The following is a 22412-nucleotide window of genomic DNA, read 5'->3' as shown; positions in this document are numbered from 1 at the left end:
GCTACCACATATCCCGTGCGTTTATCACTTTTAAAATCTATCCATCAAAGAGATTTCAACTATAATGATATACGTATACATATATTTCAGTTTAGGGAACATCCAATTAAATACATTTCTTATCCAAGCGGCTAATCAATGTTTTTAAGAGGCTTAGAAATATTTATATACACCCAACTTATATACCCTAATCTTCAATTTAAAGTGGAACAGCAGGTTCAATGACACAGACAGAATTGGGTAACGAGCAATTCTCACTCTCTCACTCCAACCCAATTTTAAGACTTACCTTACTTTTGATTCTTATTCTGGTTCTGCCTTTGTGTAAAGCGTTTTCTTAGAAAATTTGGTAATTAGATTTCAAGACCACAGCTGTAAGAAAAGAACGGAACAGTAATCAGAGGGGGAATAGTATGAAATTTGCTTAAGCCACACATACGATCTATCCCCTTGTATTTCCCTCCGCCACTCTACACATTTGTCAAACTGTACGAAAAAGCCTTTTTGTTATTCTTTGCCAAAAATAAGCACACACACACACTTGCACATACAAACACTAATATAAACGAGTAATTAAGTTCAGACTTGATAAAAGAAGAAGCAGTCAGCAAAAACAGAGTAAAGAGTGCTGAAGCATCGCATCGTGTTTTATGGCTTTTATCGTTCTGTCAATATCTCGGCAGCAGCAGCGCAAAATGAAAGAACTAAGATGGGTATGTTTGTTGTTTAGAATAGAGTATACCCATTAGTTTGAGGTTGAAGCCTCATAATAGGAGCAAGAGTGGTCAGGCCATGGTTCATGGTGCAATGTTGCTCCGATTGGGTTGATTCTTAGTGGTTTATTAGAAGGAAATGTCACGGAAAATATGAATTCAACATGAGGTTCATATTTAAACAAGTACAAGTATAATTTATGTGTTCCCTTCGAACTCCATATACCCCACCTGTACCATCTAGCAGCTGGAGCGCACATAAAACACAGCCAACCCGCACGAATCGCTCACCAGGCGGCTGTGTTCGTGTTTGGCAGTCGTCGTCGCAGCAGCAGCAGCCGAGTCTTACGATATACGATGCCAGACTTTACGATATCCAAGCCAATGCACGAGAGACCCAGCCTGACTCCTACGATCAACTTCAAACCCACGAGCAAGCTTTGAGGGGGATCAACGATCATTTTTATGCCGTGCGTCGCAGCGAAAAGTCGTGATTTCGGATGGTCTGCACTACGAATATTTTATCTGATGGTTAGTTAGTGCGTGTCGTTTGTCTCTCTCTCCCTCTCTCTCTCTCTCTGACTGCCTTTTGGAGGTTCTCTGGTGCATTGGCGCGTGAATGTTTGTTTGTTGTTGTTGCAGCAGTCATCGTACAACTCGAAAATATGTCTAGATACCGTTATGCAAAGTTGTTGTAGCTGTTGTTGTTGCTGCTGTTGCCATTGGTGACCCAAATAGAAATTACCAAGCGGGCCAAAAAAAAAAAACAGTTTAGACAGACAGACAGCTCCAGGCCCCACCAGCCAAGCTCCGCGTATAATCCGCAATAATAAAATAATAGCAAAAGCAGAAAATAAGAGTTTGTGGCTAAAACAATAAAAAAATAAGAGTTTGTGGCTAAAACAATAAAAAATAAGAGTTGGTGGCAAAAATAACTACCTAGAAAAAATATATTCACTGTCTATCCAAATCTCCAGCGAATTTCTTGATTTATTCTTTGTTTTGTGGCCAGAGTCCCAGAGTGGTCTGGCCATTTGAATTGTTGATGTTGATGATGATGTGGTTTTCCAGTTGTCACGGCTTTCCGACGAAGAAATAAAGTATATTTATTCTATTTGAAATTTACTTAAATTGAAATTCTTTTATTTGCTTTGGTAAAGTTTCTATTTCGCTGGTGTATCGCATACGGATTGCCTCATTGTGCTCGTACACTTGAAAATTGCAGCCACGTTCCAACACATAAAACGTTAATGAGTAAACCCCACCAAATAGTGTGCTGCCCAACTAAAACTGAACAATTATAAATCTCCTGTGTTCAAAAAACGAATTTGGATACGAACTAGTTGAAGGTGAGTGTTACACACACATTGAAAATTTGTAAAAGGGTGCTAAAGGTTGTTTTAGTTATGGTAATCTCACGGGCTAATCTAATTTGTTGATTTGCACTTGAGAAACAAGTTTTCTCCGCACTTGTGCTAGCTGTTTTAGTTGCGGGAATCTCTATAAGAATTTCCAGTCCATAAATGACTGTTACTTTTAATTGTATTATTTCTCTTTTCAATTAAAGACACACTCCAAAAAAGTCAGCTTGAATAATAAATAATTGACTGCTTGAACGATCTCTGCCCTGCCCCCTACAACATTTCTATTGGATAACTTAATTAGCAGTCGATAATTGACTCAATATATAGCGTGGTAAATCGTAAAACTGTCAACTGTTTATGAGCTATAAAATGCTTCATAATGTTTCCCAAATGGAACAATTGGCGGTTATATGCGGTTCTTAACTTATTAATCACTTTACAACGCGTTTCTGTCAACAAACACCATATTATTTTTTATTGACAGTCTAATCGATAGCCAACAATTATTTAGAGGGTTCGTCACCCGCCCATACCACTCACCGTTTATCAATGGAATAATTAGCGTATGTTCCAAAAATGCTTACTAAATATAAACCACAAGAATTTAAATGATGCCGCAAAGATCCACTTGAGAATGAAAGTTTTTTTTGATTAGCATAAGAAATGCTTTTGATTTCACTTTTTGTTTGATTGAAAATTGATTGAACAAAAGATTGTGAATTAATCAGAAGACCAACCGCGTGGTCTGTCGCTGAGTTTATCTTATCATAGAGGAGATCTTGATAAGATCTTGGCCGTGTCTTTAGCCATTTTTGGCATTGCTCTGCCATTCATCCGAGCGGTTTGACTGCATTCAAGACGACAATACAAATTATTTACACAGCTCTCGTAAAGGTCAACGAGTTTTGCTGAGTACGACTTCAGGGGCCATAAACCTATATATCTTGTCGTAGATCCGAGAGTACAGTCAGTTTCACAACTGGCTTATCTAAAAGTAGGTCTGCAACGTTTACCTTCATCTGAAATACCATTTCGATACGCACTGTAGACAGACAGTCAAAACTGCTGTTTGCTTTTTTGGCCCCCTTTTTTTAGTAGCACAAGCGACAAGCGACCCGCCGAAAAAAAACGTGTAAACACAAGAAAAGACTCCAAAGTGAGTTGTGGCCAAAAACAGTTTGTTAACCATTGAGCACCGCACCAGCGCTACTTCCCCAGTCAAACACCTCTAGGTAGGTGGTGGGTAGACGCGTTTTCTTGTTGAAACATTTCATTAGCGTGCCGTTCGTGCAAGTTCAGGGACACTGAACATCATGTGTAGTGCTCGTATAATACCACCCAGAGCAGCGGTAATTATTTTGTTAGAAAAGTTGGCCACATATGTATAGCCAAATGAAGTTGTTTAAAGTGGAGTTTGAGCAGCAGCACGACTGGCAATATCTAATCAAAAGTGACGCCGCTTTATGGATATCCCAAGGTTGCCATAACCATAGTCATTCCGTAAATAAAAGTCATTATAATTCCAATGTACTAGTGCTGCCAGTCCATATTATAAATTACCCAACTCTTTTTGTGGGGTGTACGACCTACACCTCGATCTCAAAACTGAACAGCGAAGAACCTTAGGCTTCATTGCTTCGACCTTAGCAGGCTAATTGTCTCATATTTTGCTTACATTTATATTTTCAGTGCTGTAATTAACAAAGCAAAAGCCAATGCCAAAACAGCTGCGCGAAGGGTTCATATTACTGATGTTATATATCTATATATCTTTAGTCTAGCGTGTAATTATTCAATGAGCACGACAATAAAGCGGTGCAGCGAAGCGCATGAACTGCCAGCTAAATTGATATATAAATGATGAGCCTCCCCACTCAGACTATAGCACTCCATAATATTATATGAGTATACCATCAATGGCAGCATTATAAGCATGATTAACCAGACTCTTGACTGTAATTTTGCTGTAAATTTATGTCTGATTTATAAAGGAAAGCCTTTTCTCAAAGGAAATGTAAACCATAATTTAATCAGTCCCGCCATCAAATTGTGTTTCTTATTTTTCATTATATAAATCTGAAGTTGCAACAGTAAATTTGGAAATTCGAATCAAAGAGTAATGATTTTAGGGCTCAATATCCCCGGGCTCTGCATCGATTTTACAGCCTGGGTAAGTCTTGCGCAAAATCTCTTTGGCCTTCTCATGATCGGCCTTACCCAACACACCCGATCGGCCATAGAGTTTAATATATTTATTTTGCGGATCATAGACGAGATAGCCGCCGCCCAGGCCCTGGGTGCATAAACCCAAGCCATTTGCCTCCTTCTGTAGCTTATCATAGACATGCACTGAGGGTATATAAATGTAACTTAAATGTAGAGCCTCACGGATTCTCTTCAACTCACAATGGGACTTGGCTCTGGGACTGCTGCGGATCACCTGCTTGGCACTTCCCATCATACCATGGATATAGACATGGGACATTACATATTTTGATTTGCCTTTCTCCATCGTCACCACAGGAAAATTGACCAGAGAATGCACTGCACTGTCACAATACAATCGGGTTGCTATCCAACCCCCAATATCTTATTCCCCTGCTATTATATTCCAGATACGATTTTACTCACCCCGCATTAGAGGTCGCCAGGTGGGAAAAATCAGCTTTCGTGTTATATCCATATCGAGAAAATTATTATTTTGTGGGATTTTGTACTTTTGTAGATGTTGACGACACAGAGATAGGATTGGCTTTGAATGAAAAGGGGTTGGCATGACTTCTCCACAACTGTGTACTCAGTTTAGAACAGGAAAGCATTTTCCCAATGAGTGCATTAAATCGAAAAAAAGCAGGCCATTAGGTGCTGAAAAAGACTAGTGAGCCACGCCATTTAACTGATTTAATTAATACGTTTTTTAAAGAATTTTAAAAGTCTGGTATTTTTTTTACGCTCCTTCAACCAATTTTAGGTCAGCCGATTCTCCATAGATTTGTTATATTTAAAACACTTAAACGACGCTAAATTAAAGCATATGAACACAAAAGAATAAGGACCACACCATTTAATTTCTTTTTATAAGTTCTTAAAATCTTAATAGGTTTTATAAATTCTTTAAAAAAAGATTTGCCAAAGAAAAAATAATAATTATCATCTAACCATTTCTAAGCCCCATCTTTATAAAAAGTTAGTTTGGTTCGAAACGAAAAAGTCGTGTCGGGTAGAAAACTGATTTTATGCTGCAATCATCGGAATGTATTAAGATTTATTTGACTTTAAAAATTAAATTTCGGGTGAAACCTAAACCGGAACCTAAAGGATTTTCCATGAATTTATCCTGCAAGCAGGAAGTTGAAGGTTGCGCTTAATCAGTGTATCGCAGAACCTGCAGGTTTTGTTCGTTCACTGCTCAGTATAACCATTGGCACGTTCCTGTTTTTATTGTGATACTGTTTTAATTGATGTAAGCCTAAAATGTATATTCATAACTTTTCTAATATATTTTTGCATTGCTTTTCCAGATCGTGCTTAGCCCCATGGCATCAGCGCAAACCATTGGCATTGCATAATCCCTTTGGAGAACTCAAAAGTTGCATGCAGCAACCGGCTTACGTAAGCCAACGAACATCTTAGCCGGCAAATAGCCAAGCAAATAAATAGTTAGAGACTAAACAGCTACGCTAGCAAGATGAGCAAACTCCAGGTGATAGTCCAACCCGTGAAGAAGGAGTTCGCACGCAAAAGATGCGGCTTTGATCATGACACGCCCAATGATTTTGTCAAATCGCAGGTAAGATATAGAAATTCTAACATATAGAAAGAGACTCACAGACATAGAGAAAAACAGACAGATAGAGAGAGTCTCAAGCAACACCAATGAAAAACAAATACTGTAAAGTTAATAGCTCTCTGGATGTGGCCTTGAGGCACGCCACAAAACGCCTACAATGAACACGCACCTAAGAAGGAGGTGGATTATTTGTATTGCACTTGCTGCCGGGTCAATGTACATGAAGGTACATTTTTAAACTGGTCTTAGCAGTGCGGCACATACGCATTTGCAGGACGGTTATGGTAGAGATTTTAGTAGGAGACTACACAGAATTCCTTCTGCCAATAAATATCCAGACGAATGTAAATCCCAAGATCAAACTGGTTGTTCCAACTAGTCCATTAATATATCCTTGAGCGGCTCCATTGACAATCCCAATCCCAAGTGTAAAACAAAGTGGGCGTTTTCTTTGCTCGCTCCCTTTTTTTTTTCAAACCATTTTCTGTGTGGTCTATCCTTGAGCATATTTGATGACTTCTTCCATTCACAGTATCAATATAATGTGACCTCTCTCGACAGTTAAGTTCGCCCCCAACGTACACCGATTGTTCTAGCATTTTAAATGATATCATTGAAATATTCATAAGCGGGGCAAACCAGCACCAAGCCAGCCACAATTTAGATGGCTACTTGCCATGGCTAAAAGATTAGCCATAAGAAAACCCTATTATTATATGGTTCAGACAAATAACTTTTAATATTTGAATCAATTGAGTGATTTTTAATCTAATTATAGTCTTAGAACTAATCTGGAAATTTTCCATTATTTTTTTTTTGTAGTGGCAAACCTGCACCAAAAGCATTACCTATTTATTCTATCGCTGGTTCATGGCGCTGTTTTTTGTGGGCGTGGTCATCGAGTCCATGTGGCCGTTGGCAGATGATGAGACCAGCTATTGGCTGTACTTTATCTACATGACCAATTGGGGCATTTGGATGTGTATGCTGACAAATTTATTGGGTGCCATACTGGTGACCATTTGGCATTATCATCCAGAATATGCGGGTAAGTTTTTGGGTATATAAATTAAGTATTTAAGTAGCTAATTCTATGTGAATTTTCCAGATAAACTTTTGAATGTGAAGAGCAACTTCAGCTACTTTCGCTTGTACTGGGGCATGCACATTATAACTCTGGTTTTATCCATTGTTATAACCATTATCTATTGGACTATTCTCTATGATGGTGAGTGGGTTCTTCATATTAATTTGTGTAGCAATTCAAACATTTTTTTTTGTTTTCTTTTCAGCTAATGAGAGCACTTTGGATGCCACAAATGTGCTCACTCATGCCTTCAACTCGATTTGCATGTTCATCGATCTGTGGATTGTGGCACATCCGCTACGACTGCTACATATATTTCTGCCCGTACTATTCGGCGTAATTTATGCCATATTTTCGTACATCTATCAAGTGTGTGGTGGCATTAACAAGTGAGTAGAGGCAACCATTAGTTAGCAGCATTCGGCAACATTCAACATCATTCTTTAAAATATTTTCGCTCTACAGAAAAGGCAAACCCTATATTTATCACGTTATCGACTGGACCAAGCCACAGAGCTCCTTTATCACAGTTCTCGGGATTCTCATACTCTCCTGCTGCGTCTATGTACTGCTCTTTGCTTTCTTCAAGCTGCGAATGTTCCTGCATCGGCGTTGCCAGCGGGCAAACTTTGTTTTGCCCACAACTGGCAGCAAGATGAATGGATCATCGGAAGACAAACAAACAGGGAATGGCATACAGCATTCACCCTCCCGCATATCCATGGTTCTGGGCAATTTTGCTGGCTATGAGAATCAGGCCTATGCGCCCAGTGCGGGCGAGCAGTCGAGTAAAAAATAAATTAAGATACAATTTTATCTCAGCTTTAGTCGCTTTAGTCAAATTCTGTAGAATTCTAACCAGTGATATTATGTTTTATAGTTCATATTTTAAGTTGTAAGTAAATAAATGCTAGAATGTGGAGGATTGTAGGTACCATTTGTGTCGCAAGACAAACCAAAATTCGACTGTCCTCTGGGCCAAAATCAATATTTAAACGCGATAACAAATAACAAACTGAAAACTCTCATCGAAAATGCCATAAAATAATTAAACTCTTCATATGGTGAAAAAACATGTTTGTTCAGCCAGCCAAAGAGCCTTGATCCCTTTGGGAACTTTACAGTTGATGATCAAAAATTTATATAAAACAGTCACATTATAGTCGGGGGAGAGTGGTGGATGACTCTCTGCCATGGGGCGGCTACAAAGTTCTCGTGCACTGCCACATGCCACAGATTGAAAGAGTCAAATTTGGTTTGAGATGTGTAAACATTTTAGGCTATTCCACTAATCACCTTTGAATGACTTTATTGGCCCAAATACATAAGCCACGAAGGGGCCAATACACCAGGCAAGGACAAGGTAAATTCTGATTGGGTGAAAGCTATAAATAAAAGTAGAAGGATGGTCACAGATTATCCAAGAGAGAGAGAGAAGAAGAGTAAAGGGAAATTCTCTTCTGGACACTTAATAGTTGAAAATACCCTTTCAAGCTCCTTTGAACACCTCTATTTGATGCCCATTTGAAGACACATTCAACCTTCGCGATTGTCCTTAATCACAGATGTTTCGGTTCGTATTGCTTGACCCAAAACAAAGGCATGCACACCAGAGACCACACCTTGCCCTGGGATTATGTACATATTTAAGGCAAAAACACACCGTAGGCTTAATTAAGTTTCAAAAGGGCATTTAATAACCAAACGCCCCACCGGACGGACTCAAGGACGAGCAAGAGACACGAGCCTCGGTTACCAGTCCACAGTTCTGAGTCCTCGGTCCTCGGTCCTCGATGTTGTGGTCATTGCGAAGGCTTTACTTTACTCATAAGTTGGAAAAATTCAACCCAACGATTTGGGGTACGGGTGTTGGTGTCGGGTTTGGGGGTATGGGCCTTTGGGTGTGGGTGTCAATGTCAGTCTATGGGTTATAGTATGTCTGTTGGTATTATCTGTGTAGTGGGTGTTGTCTGTTTTTGTCCTTGTGTCGACGGGGCCACATGACATGTCCACAAATTCCAACAAATTAGGCGTCGCATCTGTGGTCGGCCATGGATCGATATGAGACCAATTTGATCGATATGTAATTTCCTTGAGCTTTGAACTTCCTTGCGTGTCCTTGCCTAAGCCTATGCCACCTCCAGAACCCAGAACCCAGAACCCTGACCATAGACCCAGCCACGGGCCCACTCGCAGACCCGCTACCTGACCCACTCTCAGACCCCTTACCAGCATTTCAAAAGCACCATACAAAATCAATAGAATTTTAATTGAACTGATTTCGGAAATTTTGACAGCTGTCATCTGTCAACGCTTTTTCCCTTCCACACAATGGGGAACAAAACTTAATAATTACAGTCAATTATTGGTGTGAAATATTAATTGAATGTATTCTGCCCTTCCTTTACGGAGAAACCCACAGGAGCAATATCGTCCCATCTTTCCACTTTATAGTTTTCTAGATGTGTGGTGGCGGCCATCAGGCTCACAAGAGAGTCTTTTTAGATTGCAACAAAATTAAATATATGTAGCTGAAGTCATGATAGGTGAACGCTTCTTGTTAGGACACACTCGGGGTCATTTAATTAGTTAAAATTAATAATTAATAATAATAATAATAGGAATGTCCTTCTCTACATGGAATGTAGGAACTGGAGACTTTTAAAAAGACTACTAATACAAATTTGTTTATCTAAGTTTTCAAATGAAATATTTTTGCACTGGGACAGAGTAAAGAGAAACTCGACTTGAAATTGTAAATTCAATATTCGTCTTTAAATTATTATGCACAACATTATTCCATTCTAAGTCTCGCATAAAACACAACACAATCAATTACTACAAAATTATACTATATTCAAAAATATTTAATTTAAAAATCAAATAAATTTTATATGATATATTTTCATATGGCTGATATTACGGATATTATATATCCAATCTGTAAAATAAAATAAATAAATTGTTTGAAATGTTATAAGTATTTTGCTTATTTATTTGTATTACATTTATTTAAAGTTTTGTTTTTGAATATCAAATTAACTTTATATTAAATATTTTCATAATAACTTGTAAATTCCCCTCTCAGCAAAAATGTAAAATTTTCATAAATTTTTGCATCTAGTTCGTTGGACTCACCTTTTTCTCTGTGTGTAGAAAATTATGTGATCCAAAAATAGACAAGTAAATCAAATTAAATAAACTACAGCCTAAATGCTTGGATAATTTAATTCCTTAGCGTTCGATATTCGATTCGATTAATCCTAACTGCCTGAACCTTGCTGTTGCCTAGTTTTTTGGCCTCTCGACTTGAACAGCTGCAAGTCAAAGGACTTATTTAGATCGAAAAAATATGAACAAAAAACACAATAGCCCAACAAAACAAAACAACAGAATGACAAGAACAACCAACATGGACGACGGGAAGCACCCATCACGAAATAACATCAGGGCAGGGCTGGGGGGCAGGGCTTTAAAGTATTCCACAAAGTCTGAACATGTGTGGTGCTGGAAGCTCTATGAGAAACGCACTGCTTGGCGCTGGCTCCAGGACACTCCACGCGGACAGGACACTTTGTTTGGAGCGCATAAACAAATGGCGGCGGTGGCGGCGGCCCCATGAATGACACAGTCATTGAAATGCCAGTAGAATGGTGCGTGAGTTTTCCAGAAAATCTAAACCGTGATAGATAAACCCCACAAACCACACACACAGGGACGCTCACTGGAAACGAATGTGAGGGGGAGCACGGCAACCCACTGGAATTCATAAAAAATTCATTAATTGGAAAAGCGCGCCTGGTCCGCGACCGGTTGACCAAGTCCAGTGCCGCGACTCGGATTCCGATTCGGATTCGGCATTCACACACTTGCTGCCGAGTCATTTGTCAATTTTGAAATTCAGTTTCGTTTCGGACGTTCATCGAGCAAGTACGTGCCAGACACCCTCCCGGAAATCCCAACGGAAATCAGAACACAAAATCAAAGAGCCACATAATATAACCGGCGGCAGTGGCAGACCCGTTCTCGTGCGTGTTAACAACCATAAGACCCGGACAACCCCCAACTAGTATCCCCGAGATACACAACAATAAACACATACTTATAAATATATATACAAAATATATCCAAAAGATATATATTAACCGTCGCGAACATGGACAGCCGCTGCTGTTGCAATGTGCTAAACATTTATGGAATTTTAAAGCAACAAATTTTAAATTGAACCACAGACAGACCGACAGACACACATATAAAAGCACCTGTTTACGATAATTGTTCTCGAAGTGCAACAGTGCAACGCGTTGCAAGCGTGTGTGTGCCGCCGGGCTGCATGTTCTGCCGCCGCTGCTGCTTCTGGTAGATGCGTGGTAGGGTAAACAGCATTGCGAAAATTCAGCTATACTGGCCACCGAATGGATAATGGGTATTTGTTTAGACACAGGTGAGTAATGTTGGCCCCGGTCCCTGCCTCACAGAGATTTGTAATCACAGATTGTTGCTTGGCCTCTCGACAACAAAAAATATATACAAATACCCCTAATGAGTCGAAGGGCACACAAATAAATGGGGGGAGAAAAGCGAACAATAAGCTCCGTGGGAGTGTGTCATAAAGGACATTTCATTAAGGTTTTCCAATGCAATGGACAGCAGAGACGTTAAATTAATTGGAGTCTATTTTTTGGCTTGCTTTCCACTGGAATTTGAGAGCTTGTTTAGCATAGTCTTAGGCGTTGCAAATAAACGGAAAAGGGAAGCAAGTCTACTAGTTTGGGTCTCGCTATCTTAAATTTAAAATATCAACTAAATATATTCCAGAAATCATTCACAGTTCCCTTGATTTCAAGATTTCAAATATCAGCAAAGATATTGCAGGAAATGTTTATAATTCCACAATTTGATGTCTGAAAAACCAACTAAATATATTTCAAGCAATATACAACTAATAACTGAATTGGCTCCTAGAATTTTCCCTTGCCGGGAAAATGAATAAAATTTATTAATTATTATAATTCCAACCACTAGTTCCTTAGGCTTTAAGGAACAGATTCTCCTTGGCCATAACTCTGATAGGAAACTCTGACATTTTGATATTCAATTATCCATTGCTCAAATCACAATTACCATTTAAAATGACGGCAATCATTTTGCAGAAACAATTTTCTGTGACAAAACAACGATTTTTGAATGAAGTCTACATATATAATAAAGGAATATCAGCATTAAATCCATAACGGTTAGAGGCGAACCCTGCTCAATGCTCTTATAATTTCAATCGGAACTTGGCGGCCTCGATATATCCTTGGACATGTACGTTGACCACCAAAAACCCCTAATACACATAAATCCTGAAAAGGCGCGCGCGTCACCCACAAAAGCACAAAAAACAAATGGGAAAAACGATACAAGGAAAACCATGAAAAGTGTCGCCACACAGGATGAAAAGGGATAGCAACAATAACAAAACATGTCAATTAAATAAAACTGCAGGAAAATCAATAAAAATGTCACAGAACTAAAGCCAGGACAAAGGGACACGGGACAATCGTGCGGACTGGACACGACTGGAAATATGCGAATATTGCCGCACGCGAGGGTGCACGATATAAGGGGGTATGGGGACTGTAGGAGTTTATCTATATGTCTCAGCTGATTTTCCATGAATGAATTCAGCGATGACGCAATTCTATATCCCATCGAGTATAAAGTCGGCTGCTATACAATTAAATAATTGTTAACCATGTTTTAATGATGTATTTTGTGCGATTTGTCAACCCACCAAGCACTCCTCGCTGCACGCCAACTAATTTCCTACTTCTGGCAAATTACTTCCGACCTCTCAAAGGGACTCGCAGGACTAATGCCAAACTAGCACGAGGGCCCAGGTAGCCGCCGCCGCCGCTAACTTGCCAACACATCCGGTTTCCGGTTGACTAATGGCCAAGCAACCCCATGCCAGGCTCAGGGTCAACTGTTGCTCGAATCAATCAGTCCTAGCAGAAAGCTTATAGTTGTTCTTCTGTAATTTTTCGTTGTAGATGCCAGCGCGGCACAAGATACCGGCGAACCAGGCAACGATTGGAATCATACACGAAATCGGAATGGCCAAAATTCTGGCGATTTGGAAGCCGCCGCTATAGCATCGGGGGCTACTACCAATGTCGTCGGTATCGATATGCAAAATGCTGGAAAAATCAAATTCGATCCGCCCAAAGTGCCAGTGATATTTGTTTTAGGCGGCCCCGGTAGTGGCAAGGTAACCCATTGCGATACTTTCATGCAGGAGAGACGTGGTGTAACGCACATCAACATGATGGATCTGCTGCAGCAATATGCAATGGGAAATGGTAAGAAATAATTAAGGAAAAACTTCACTTACGGTGCAGCATTCAAGTATTTCCTTTACAGACATGCAGGACTTTTCGCAACTATCATCAAAAACGGTCACCGAGGTTCTGATGTTGGAAATGAAAATGGCTCCAGCTGCCAAAGCATACCTAATATCTGGATATCCACGCTCCATGCGCGACGTTGTTGAGTACTCGGAGAAGGTAATTGTTTCCCTCTCTATATCCGTTTTTATTTATTACGAAACCACAACTCATATTTCATTGGTGCTGGTGTTGTGTCTTATTGGCGCAGTAAATTGCCGGCTGAACTATTTGAACTAATTAACTGGCAAGTGGGTCACACACATACCCACAAACAGTTTTGTTTATTCAGCCATAATTCCCATGAATTTAGAGTGTGTATCCTGACACGAGCGAGTGCTAATTGGATGATGATTGCATGCATTGTATTTTTGATAGTAACTTTCCCGTTTTCTTTGCTTTTCCTTTGCTCCCACAGATACAAGTCGTCAATGGCGTGATCTTAATATCGTGGCGCCAATCGGTATTGCAAAAGCAAATCGATTATGGTGCCAAATTGGGTCATGTTGTACTCTCCCTAGCCAAAATGGAATTGGAAAATTTCTTTAAAAATGTGATGCCAGTCGCTGATTATTTTGATCAAAGCGATATGCTATTGGCCGTAAGTAACACAACTCAAAGACCAATCTATGGATCTATAATTATTTGACCATTCTTCAGGTTAATGGCGAGCGTGCACCCACAGAGGTGTATAAAGATTTTCGCACCGCTGTCTTAGATATACTAAGCACGCTCGAGAATCAAGAGGCCATGATGAATGGAGTTACAGGTATGGGCAGAGGGATACATGATATACCCGGCAGTATAGTTAGCGTAGACACTGCACCTAGTCAAGCCCAAGCGACTCACATTGCAGACGACAACGAGAATGCCACAGAGACCGAGACCACCTTGCCACTGGCCATCGATCATAGCAATATGGCACAGCATCAGGGTGTCGGCAACACCACTACGACCAGTGCTGACGATGACAGCGGTGTGGTTGTCACACAGCAGCCAAAGCGACAAGCGGATTCCGCGGATCTGCCAGTTTTGCCACCCATTATATGGGTGATTGGTGGACCCGGCAGCAACAAGGCCACACTTTGCCTCAAGGCTGTGGGTCTGAATCCAGGCTGGGCGCATGTCAGGTGAGGACTTAAGACTGCCAGGACTCGCTTTATTTTAAAATTAATATCTGTTTTAATTTCTGTTGCAGTGTGGGTCGCATTTTGCGTAATATTACAGACTCTGCGCCACGTGCCAATACCGAAAGTTATGCGGTTAAGGAGGCTCTGGCTGCTGGCGATATGGCACCGGAAAAGTCATTAAATCAATTACTAGAATCGAATCTGCGCCAGCTGCTCGACCGAACGGGCATCATCATTGATGGCTATCCTCGGAATCTGCAGCAAGTGAAATACTTTGAGAATAAGGTGAGAAAATGCACAGTGGATTAAGCCAAGGAAATATAACGCCAAACTTTATTCCCCATTAGTACCAGCAACGTCCACCGATTATACTGTTGGACTGCTCGAAGCTGCAGCTGGGACGTGGACGCATAGACGATACAGTGTCCTCGTTTCGACGTCGATTGGAGCTATTTAGGGAGCAGACTTTGCCCATGCTCAAGACCCTGGATACCAGCAATCGCTTGCAGATTGTAAGTGATCTTATGTGTAACCCCAAACATCAATACATAATCCAAACCAATCCAAACCCTTAGGTGGATGGCGATACGGACAGTCCGTCGGTGCAGCGTGAATTTGAGCGTCTTATACGGAATCATATCCAACAGCTGCTGAACCAAGGCGAAGACACAGATGCCACCGCACCGCTGGGTAATCAAGTGCTACGCAACGAGCAAACGGATGCCATACTGCACGATCTGGAGACGAATGTCCCGGGGGCAGTGCCCACGATCAGTCATCATGTGAGCATGATGAATGGACATCTCAAGAATCGCAGCAGTGCCCGTGGCCAGTCCAGTGGCAAGCAACCCACACAAATGATGAATGGCCATGTGCCGGGTCGACCACCCACTGGACCTGTGCCACAGCCCGTGCCCGTGGACTTTAGGCACATGCTGGAGGAGGCCGAGCGATATCCGGTTGATTCGTATATGTAGATCTCAAATAGAATTTAATTGCAAGGTTTTATAATAGTTTTCTAATCCGATATAGTCTAAGGTTTGTTGAGGGACCATTTAGGTTTTGCAGTCATCAGATTCCGCGACAGAGTCCGAGTCAGAATTTAATTCAACATTTGATTTCATTAGACACGTATGAATAAGACCATTTTTAAAGATATCTAGTTGCATATCGAATAAACATAGGAGTCCAATGCAATGGAAATTCAAATAAAATCCCCTCTGGCATCTAATTATAAGTTATTCTGTTGTGGCACACGCAAAAGACAGAAGCCTTTTGGTGTCCAATGCAACTGGCAGCTAGATCGATGGAGCTCTTTCTACTTATCTCCCAGATGTCCGTATCCATTAGCTGCGTGAGCTCATTGAAGCTGACGGTGGCCTCAAACACGAGCTTATTGGGGAGGGCTTCCAGTTGCAACCGATAGAAGATCATATTTGGCTCGTCCTGCGGTGATCGTTCCTTTCTCTGGGCACCCCGAATGCCGGACAAGCGAAGCTTACTACAGCGATTCAAAAGACTCAGATCGCTCAGATACTGATTAATTCGCTGAATCACAAAGTGTGACATAGTCTGTATATTATCGCTGAGTGGCAGCGTTCTATACGCCTCGCAGGTGCACCAATGTGGCCTGATGCCTGCATCGTAGCAGCTTCGATTCTTGGGCAGAGCATAAAACAGGCTCTGACAACGAGAACAAGACCGAGGAAACTCAGGGTAGACATGAAGCGAGGCTACATGTTTCAACGTCATTTTAAGATCGTAGGGAGAGCTCAAGCGATGGCGATTTAGCTGCAGGGCCCGGGAAAATCCCGGATTGCGTTGCCGAAACCATTTTGGCAGAGTTACAAACAACATGGGCTGACGTTCCTCCAGCTGGTCATCGCGGAACTTAATCAAGTTGCCAAATCGCATGCCATTATCGCTGAACAGCACCACAATGGCCTCCTCGTAGAGTCCCAATACCTCGAATCGGTTTAGATAGTCAAATAGCAGCTCATCGGGCTGCGACGCTTCGGCATGAATCCAGAAAAAGCCAAAGAAGGGCTGCGAGCCCCTAACATATCGCTCGATCAGCTGCGCACAATAGTCCAGGGTCTGTTCCATGCCTCGTCGTTTCCTCAGACACCGCCTCAGCTTGGGCATAGCCAAGGGCCGTAGATAGTGGTCCACGGAGTGCCGCTGGCACATGCCCTTCTCCGGACGGTCTTCAGACATTGCAGTCACGTAGCCGGAAAGCTTAAAGTCCTGCAACACGAACGACAAACGATCCGGGCAGTCCATCAGTTTGTTGTCCCCCACTGTGTTGAAGCCGCGCATCTCGTGCCACTGCCTGCCAGCGAGAAAGTGACTTACATTGGGCAGGACAAGCCGCAGATTGCCACGCGACATGGAATCAATGCCCAGCAGCAGGACACTGGGCTGGCGATTGCTCAGCCTCGGCAGCTCTTCCTTGGGCTGCACAAACGACAAATCCTCAGAGACATGACGTGCATGCATGGCATAACTTCGATTAGACCTCAGGGCACACTGCAAACGCATTCCCTGCACATGCTTGGGCACCAAATGCTCGTCCCTAAACATCGCTGGCTGTCGTAGTCTACCATGGTCAATGACCCTGTAAGAGCATTCAACGATGGGCTTTTCTTCCCCCGACATCTGTGCTGCCACTTCCTGCTGAATTTTCAGCTGATATTGCTGGCGTTGCGGGTTCCACTTGGACACAATCAGACGAGGATGTTTCGCTGTGCAAATTTCTGGGGCACGTGGCCTTTGTCTTAGTGACATAACCCTCAACTGCGGCATCTTACAATTTTCCGTGTTCACGTCAAATTTTTCCACTTCATTTTCGATATTCTGATCGATCAGTTTCTGTATGCTAAGGTTACCCCCAATCAACAGAGCGTCGTAGGACTTGTACACCAAGCCAGAAGATGCTGCGAATACGAGAACCAGCAACCGACACACCAAATACTCCATTTCAACTGATTTCAACAAACCATTTTAACATTTAATTATAAAGCTGGAACATCGATTGGTTCCAGTCCGCCAACAGAATCTGTTTCACTTTTTTCCTCACCTTCCTTAAGATTGATTAGCATGCTCTGCCACTCGGGATTGGTTTTTCCTTCTTTAAAGCAGAAGCAAAACTTTTTGGCAATTTGATCTTTGATGCAGAGCGAATCATTGTGATATCTGTTCAAGCGACTGACATCTTCTATATCGAAGTCAACCAAAATCTGGAGTTCACTGTGGTAGTGCACCGTGGCCTCAAAGTGACCCTCTTGTGGAAAGGTACGAAAGCGCAGGCGATAGATCATAATGGTACCGTACAAGGTCTCCTTGTCATTATCAACACCCAAGAGCTTCCGCTCGGCATGATCCAGTTCCGCGAGCATCAGGCGATCGCAATGTCTGTTGAAATGGTGCACCAGCATCCAACGATTGATATAATACAGCGTCAGCTTAACAATATTGTATGCCTCTCCGTTCAGCTTAACGGAAATGAATTCGTTGCACGTGCACCAGTGATACCCGATGCAAGCATCCACGCAGCTGCGTTCCTGTGGCAATGGGTGGAAAAGAGATTGACTGGTTGGACAATTTGCCGGCGGAGGAAGATCTTCAGGTTTCGTTGCATTCAGCTGGAGAATGTGGCGCAGCGTGTTGTGTAGATCGTAGGGAGAAGACAGGCGGTTTCGATTCAGTTGGAGGGACTGGGCATAACTGGGATACGTTTTGCGGAACCAAGGGGGCAAGTAGATATGCAGCATGGGCAAACGCTCCTCCAGAAACCCGTCTGGCAGATCGACTAGATCACCGAACCTCTCACCATGATCGCTGAACAGAATCACGATGGCTTTTTCAAAGATCTTATGCTTCTCGAGTGTCTTCAGGTAGTCTACAAATAATCCATCCAGGCTGGAAGCTCCGTAATGATAGTCGTGTGTAAAGGTGCAGCTCCAGAAGAAGCCGAAGGCTGGTTGATCCAACTCCTCGATTAATCTTTGGGTGAACTGCATACAAAAATCGTACAGATACGAAATGGCGAGTCGTCTGCCCACACAATAGTTATAGAAAAATCTTCTGAAGGTGTGCATCGACTCAGTGAGGCCCGATAGAAGGGGGCGCAGATAAAAGTCGGTAGGAGCATAGCGAAAGTCGGGTTCGCTTACTGAGAAGACGGAATCTGATGCTATATCTTCCCCGTAAGCCGTCGAGTAGCCTGCTTCCTTGAAGTCCCTCCAAATCCAAGGACACGAACCCTGCTCTTCACATACCTTCTCTAGTTGCACTGGCTTTCCACCAGCCAAAACAGTGCACAGATTTGGAAACGTATTGTCCGCCACTTTGTTGTAGCCTTCCATCTCGAACCAGCCCAACTGTTGCACATATTCGGCAGTCTTTGGCATTGTGCGCCTAAAGTTCATCCGCGACATGGTGTCCAGGCCCAGCATAATAACACTGGGCTGCCTGGGCAAGGGATGGGACTCAGTCCGAGATGTCTGCGGGGTCACTTGCACGAGGGGGAAGGCATCCCGCTGAACTATTCTGGATGCGTTCTTTTCATCACGGCACTCGGCTATTATTCCGCTTATATTCCTATCCAAAGCCATGTTGTCTGTCATGTCGACGGGTGGCAGAAGTCTGTGGTTAATTCAATCAGTAATCAATCATTTAGATATGTGTCCTACGAACTTACACGCTGAATAACTTTCCGGTGGCATCTTTACCGCTTCTCACTTCTTGATAGCTGCAAGCTAGCCCAGTGATGTTCGGGTCCAATTCGACAAGCACTTCGGTATTCACATGCATCTTGTATGTCTGCAGTTTCAGATCAAAGCTCAGCGTAATCAGATCCGACTCATTTGTGCAAGTCCTGAGCTTGGCTGGAGTGTGTAGGGCCAAAGCCTCGCTGGAGAAGGGATCCGAGTAGGGAATCTTGCACTTGTGACTGTACACAAAGTAACGATTCGCTGGCTTGGCTGTTTTCCTTTGCTTTCTGTACTTAAACAGCAGATCATCATTGCTGCGTGTGGTGTCTAAGCTTTGTGCCGTGGTCATTTTGGAGGACGTTAGGGCCTGCTTCGACTTCCATTCGTAGTATTCCCGATTGAGCTCGTGCTGCAACTTGGCCAGCTGGTACAGTCTGTCCAAGCGTGATAGGTGTGCCGTAGTGTTCGCCTGATCCTTGCTATGAGGAAATGGGCCAACGGTGTCGTTATAGTCCTTGACGCGTGAAGCATAGTTGGCCCATATAAGAACCAAAAGGATCGCAAAGAAGATTATACTATATTTTTTTATTTTAATTATTAATTTACGTCTCAACATGTTTGTTCCTTCGTGTGTTTCGTGTTCCATATAATGAGTACTGTACACATTGGTGTTCAATTGTGATTGGTATGCGAAGGTTGCTGTGATTTTCAAAACTTAAGGGAATCAAATTTGAATTTGTTAAAGGAGATAATGGTCGCACTCCCTTTATCCAATTTCCCCCTAAAAATGATCTAATCATTTGATCTTTAAAATATTGCATCAGTTTACATTTTTCACCACATACATACATACATATGTATGTGGGCTGGGTTTTGCCAATTGCGATCCCTAGACAAAACACCAAAACGAGCAAGGGCGAATTCGCATCACTGCGAATTCCAAACAAGAGAGCAAACGCAAAGAGAAGACGAAGGAGAGCGAGATGAGAGCGAGAGCGGACAACCGCTCGGCGAGAGAGCGCCGAGGGGAGTTTCTATCCAACCTCCGACGTAAAAGGTTGTGTGCGAGACCAGACGACGAACGACGCAGATATCTAATTCTTGTACCGTTATACCATACTTAATCACTTATTAACCTTTACTTATAAACAATAAACATAAACCCCCACATTTTTGGAGGCTCGTCCCTGGGATTTGAAGTAAGATTTAAAGAAGGCTCCACATTTTTGGAGGCTCGTCCCGTGGATTGAAGTAAGATTTAAAGAAGGCCCCACATTTTTTGAGGCTCGTACGTGTGTGAAGGAACATCGTGTGAAGAATAAGTGAAAAACTATAAGTAACTGTACGACGACGACGGCGGTGCAAGAAACGTTATTTCTGAAAACGACGCGGATATTAACAAGTTTAAAAAAGCAGAGTAATCTAAATAGACGATTTTTTTTTTATCTCAGCAAAATGACGTGTTTAAACGAGTTAATTCCGAAAAGCCTACGAGGAGCAACGAAATCCAGCATTTGTGCATTACACAAATTTGTGTATGAGAGAGAAGGAGACAGAGGTAACCGAGGCCGGCTGCGCGAATTTAGTGGATTCGAATACGACGAAAACGACGCCAGATTTTAAGCGAAGCGCACATACATACAAGCGGAGCTGACGGACCGTGATCTTGTTTCAGTATGTGTGATATTGAGTTTAAATCAAAATGCAGAAAATTTGATGCTACACATATTTCGCAATCTGATGAAAGGCAAGCTGTTGACAAGCAACAACAACGACGACGAAAACGACGAAGACGACGACAATGATGAAGAGAATGATGAAGACGCAAACGATGAAGACGAAAACGAAGATCAAGAGAACGACGTGTTTCGCAGTGTTTGCGAGATACGCACGTGTGAGGGAGACAACTATAGCAACATGCACACAAGACGACAAGAAAATAGACGCCGAAGCAACGTACAAAGGGAAAACTACGATGAGCAGGTCGCACCCCGATTTGCTATAAGTTTTCGCGATATTGAGGAGTCTATCCGAATGTTTGACGGCTCTGACCAGATAGCTGTCGAAGAATGGATAGCAGAGTTTGAAGAGCAGGCTGAGTTCATGCGTTGGACTAATTTACAGAAACTTATTTTTGCGAAGAAGTCTTTGAAAGGCATTGCCAAATTATTTGTTTTAAGCGAAAAACATTTGAACTCATGGGAAACATTGAAGTTTGCGCTGTTGAATGAGTTTCAGTCGAAGGTAAATAGCAAACAGATACACATGCAACTCAACGAGAGTAAACGACGACCGAAAGAGAATGTTCTGGAATATTTTTATCGCATGAGAGATATTGCTGCAAGAGGAAATGTCGAAGACGACGCACTTATGCAATACGTGATTGACGGTGTCGACGAGATGGCATTAAATAAATCTATTTTATATGGTGCGAAAAAGATGTCTGATTTTAAGGACAAATTAAAAGATTATGAGAAAATAAACGAGAAAATAAAAAAGAGTGAGAAGACGGGAAGAGATAAGAAGATGTCGGTTGGACAAAATTATACCCAGACTGGCAAAAAAGACGTCGTGTGTTACAACTGCGGAGAGAAGGGTCATGTGTCTAGCAGTTGCTCGAGCAAAGAGAAGGGAAAAAAGTGCTTCAAGTGCAATCAGTTTGGGCACATTTCAAAGAATTGCAAGGAGAAAAGTGAGAAGGCAAACGAAGAAAAACAAAACTTGCGTGTAATTTTGAATAGAGCGGAATTGACATCCAAAGAAGTTTCGATTAAAAATATGAAATGTATGGCACTATTTGACACTGGCAGTAAATTCAATATTTTGCGCGAAGACTTTTACGACGAACTGTGTATGCCAAAATTAAAGAACTGCAGAGTGCGCTTGGTCGGTTTCGGAAGTGAAAGCAAGGCTGACAATATCAAGCCGATTGGTCAAGTAGAACATAGCATACGTATTGACGACGAAGAATATGTTTTGACATTTTATGTTGTTGCTGCTAAGTTCATGGATATTAAGCTGATAATCGGGGAAGAGCTTTGTTTGCACGCAGAAGTATCATTTAATCGCCATGGAGTAAAAGTTAATAAAATGCCAAATGAAAATAACGAAGATGCGTATGACGAAGCGTCCATAATGAAAATCGACGTAGCGGTGGACAATTCTGAACTGAATATAAACGA

The 22412-nt window shown here is 42.0% G+C and overlaps 5 protein-coding genes across 7 annotated transcripts; 2 read left to right on the top strand and 3 right to left on the bottom strand.

Annotated features, from left to right (window-relative positions):
- Positions 1-1156: 1156 nt before the first annotated feature.
- LOC117588217 (protein rolling stone) lies at positions 1157-7884 on the top strand. Of its 2 annotated transcripts, none has more exons than XM_034279360.1 (7): positions 1157-1244; positions 1874-2062; positions 5599-5867; positions 6690-6915; positions 6976-7095; positions 7160-7343; positions 7420-7884. In XM_034279360.1, the coding sequence occupies exons 3-7, from the start codon at positions 5766-5768 to the stop codon at positions 7751-7753; spliced, it is 966 nt and encodes a 321-aa protein (XP_034135251.1). In that variant the 5' UTR covers positions 1157-1244; positions 1874-2062; positions 5599-5765; the 3' UTR covers positions 7754-7884. The 2 variants fall into 2 exon arrangements, with proteins under 2 accessions (XP_034135251.1, XP_034135252.1); XM_034279361.1 differs by having other exon boundaries at positions 1238-1252.
- On the bottom strand, positions 4103-4848 carry LOC117588223 (sex-regulated protein janus-B). The gene is made up of 3 exons (XM_034279369.1): positions 4709-4848; positions 4484-4648; positions 4103-4426 (listed from the first exon to the last, which is right to left on the bottom strand). The coding sequence occupies exons 1-3, from the start codon at positions 4758-4760 to the stop codon at positions 4203-4205; spliced, it is 441 nt and encodes a 146-aa protein (XP_034135260.1). The 5' UTR covers positions 4761-4848; the 3' UTR covers positions 4103-4202.
- A 3492-nt stretch (positions 7885-11376) lies between the features above and the next one.
- LOC117588044 (adenylate kinase isoenzyme 5) lies at positions 11377-15641 on the top strand. 2 transcript variants are annotated; one of them, XM_034279094.1, is made up of 9 exons: positions 11377-11398; positions 12993-13301; positions 13363-13505; positions 13804-13986; positions 14046-14154; positions 14242-14515; positions 14584-14800; positions 14863-15027; positions 15091-15492. In XM_034279094.1, exons 1-9 carry the CDS (start codon positions 11377-11379, stop codon positions 15490-15492), a joined length of 1824 nt encoding a protein of 607 aa, XP_034134985.1. The 2 variants fall into 2 exon arrangements, with proteins under 2 accessions (XP_034134985.1, XP_034134984.1); XM_034279093.1 differs by having other exon boundaries at positions 14046-14515; positions 15091-15641.
- A 101-nt stretch (positions 15642-15742) lies between these two features.
- On the bottom strand, positions 15743-17494 carry LOC117587975. The gene has a single exon (XM_034278983.1). The coding sequence runs from the start codon at positions 17492-17494 to the stop codon at positions 15743-15745; it is 1752 nt and encodes a 583-aa protein (XP_034134874.1).
- Positions 17495-17511: 17 nt separating this feature from the next.
- Positions 17512-19868, bottom strand: LOC117588038. Its single transcript, XM_034279084.1, has 2 exons — positions 19218-19868; positions 17512-19162 (listed from the first exon to the last, which is right to left on the bottom strand). The coding sequence occupies exons 1-2, from the start codon at positions 19844-19846 to the stop codon at positions 17530-17532; spliced, it is 2262 nt and encodes a 753-aa protein (XP_034134975.1). The 5' UTR covers positions 19847-19868; the 3' UTR covers positions 17512-17529.
- Positions 19869-22412: the final 2544 nt, after the last annotated feature.

Source organism: Drosophila guanche, unplaced genomic scaffold (assembly GCF_900245975.1).
Source record: "Drosophila guanche unplaced genomic scaffold, DGUA_6, whole genome shotgun sequence".
NCBI lineage: Eukaryota > Metazoa > Arthropoda > Insecta > Diptera > Drosophilidae > Drosophila > Drosophila guanche.
Note: the sequence above shows the minus strand (reverse complement) of the source record. Positions and strands in the feature narration are given on the sequence as shown.

Bases quoted from the DNA above. Each gene is read 5' to 3' on its own strand.
- LOC117588223 (XM_034279369.1), bottom strand. From the start codon at position 4,760: ATGGATATAACACGAAAGCTGATTTTTCCCACCTGGCGACCTCTAATG. The intron at 4,649-4,708 runs GTGAGTAAAATC...GGGGTTGGATAG, and splicing joins CTGGCGACCTCTAATGCGGG to CAACCCGATTGTATTGTGAC. The intron at 4,427-4,483 runs GTGAGTTGAAGA...ATATACCCTCAG, and splicing joins TCCCAGAGCCAAGTCCCATT to TGCATGTCTATGATAAGCTA.
- LOC117588217 (XM_034279360.1), top strand. From the start codon at position 5,766: ATGAGCAAACTCCAGGTGATAGTCCAACCCGTGAAGAAGGAGTTCGCA. The intron at 7,096-7,159 runs GTGAGTGGGTTC...TTTTCTTTTCAG, and splicing joins TTGGACTATTCTCTATGATG to CTAATGAGAGCACTTTGGAT. The intron at 7,344-7,419 runs GTGAGTAGAGGC...TTCGCTCTACAG, and splicing joins GTGTGTGGTGGCATTAACAA to AAAAGGCAAACCCTATATTT.
- LOC117588044 (XM_034279093.1), top strand. From the start codon at position 11,377: ATGGGTATTTGTTTAGACACAG. The intron at 11,399-12,992 runs GTGAGTAATGTT...TTTTCGTTGTAG, and splicing joins GGGTATTTGTTTAGACACAG to ATGCCAGCGCGGCACAAGAT. The intron at 13,987-14,045 runs GTAAGTAACACA...ACCATTCTTCAG, and splicing joins AAAGCGATATGCTATTGGCC to GTTAATGGCGAGCGTGCACC.
- LOC117587975 (XM_034278983.1), bottom strand. From the start codon at position 17,494: ATGGAGTATTTGGTGTGTCGGTTGCTGGTTCTCGTATTCGCAGCATCT.
- LOC117588038 (XM_034279084.1), bottom strand. From the start codon at position 19,846: ATGTTGAGACGTAAATTAATAATTAAAATAAAAAAATATAGTATAATC. The intron at 19,163-19,217 runs GTAAGTTCGTAG...AATTAACCACAG, and splicing joins ACCGGAAAGTTATTCAGCGT to ACTTCTGCCACCCGTCGACA.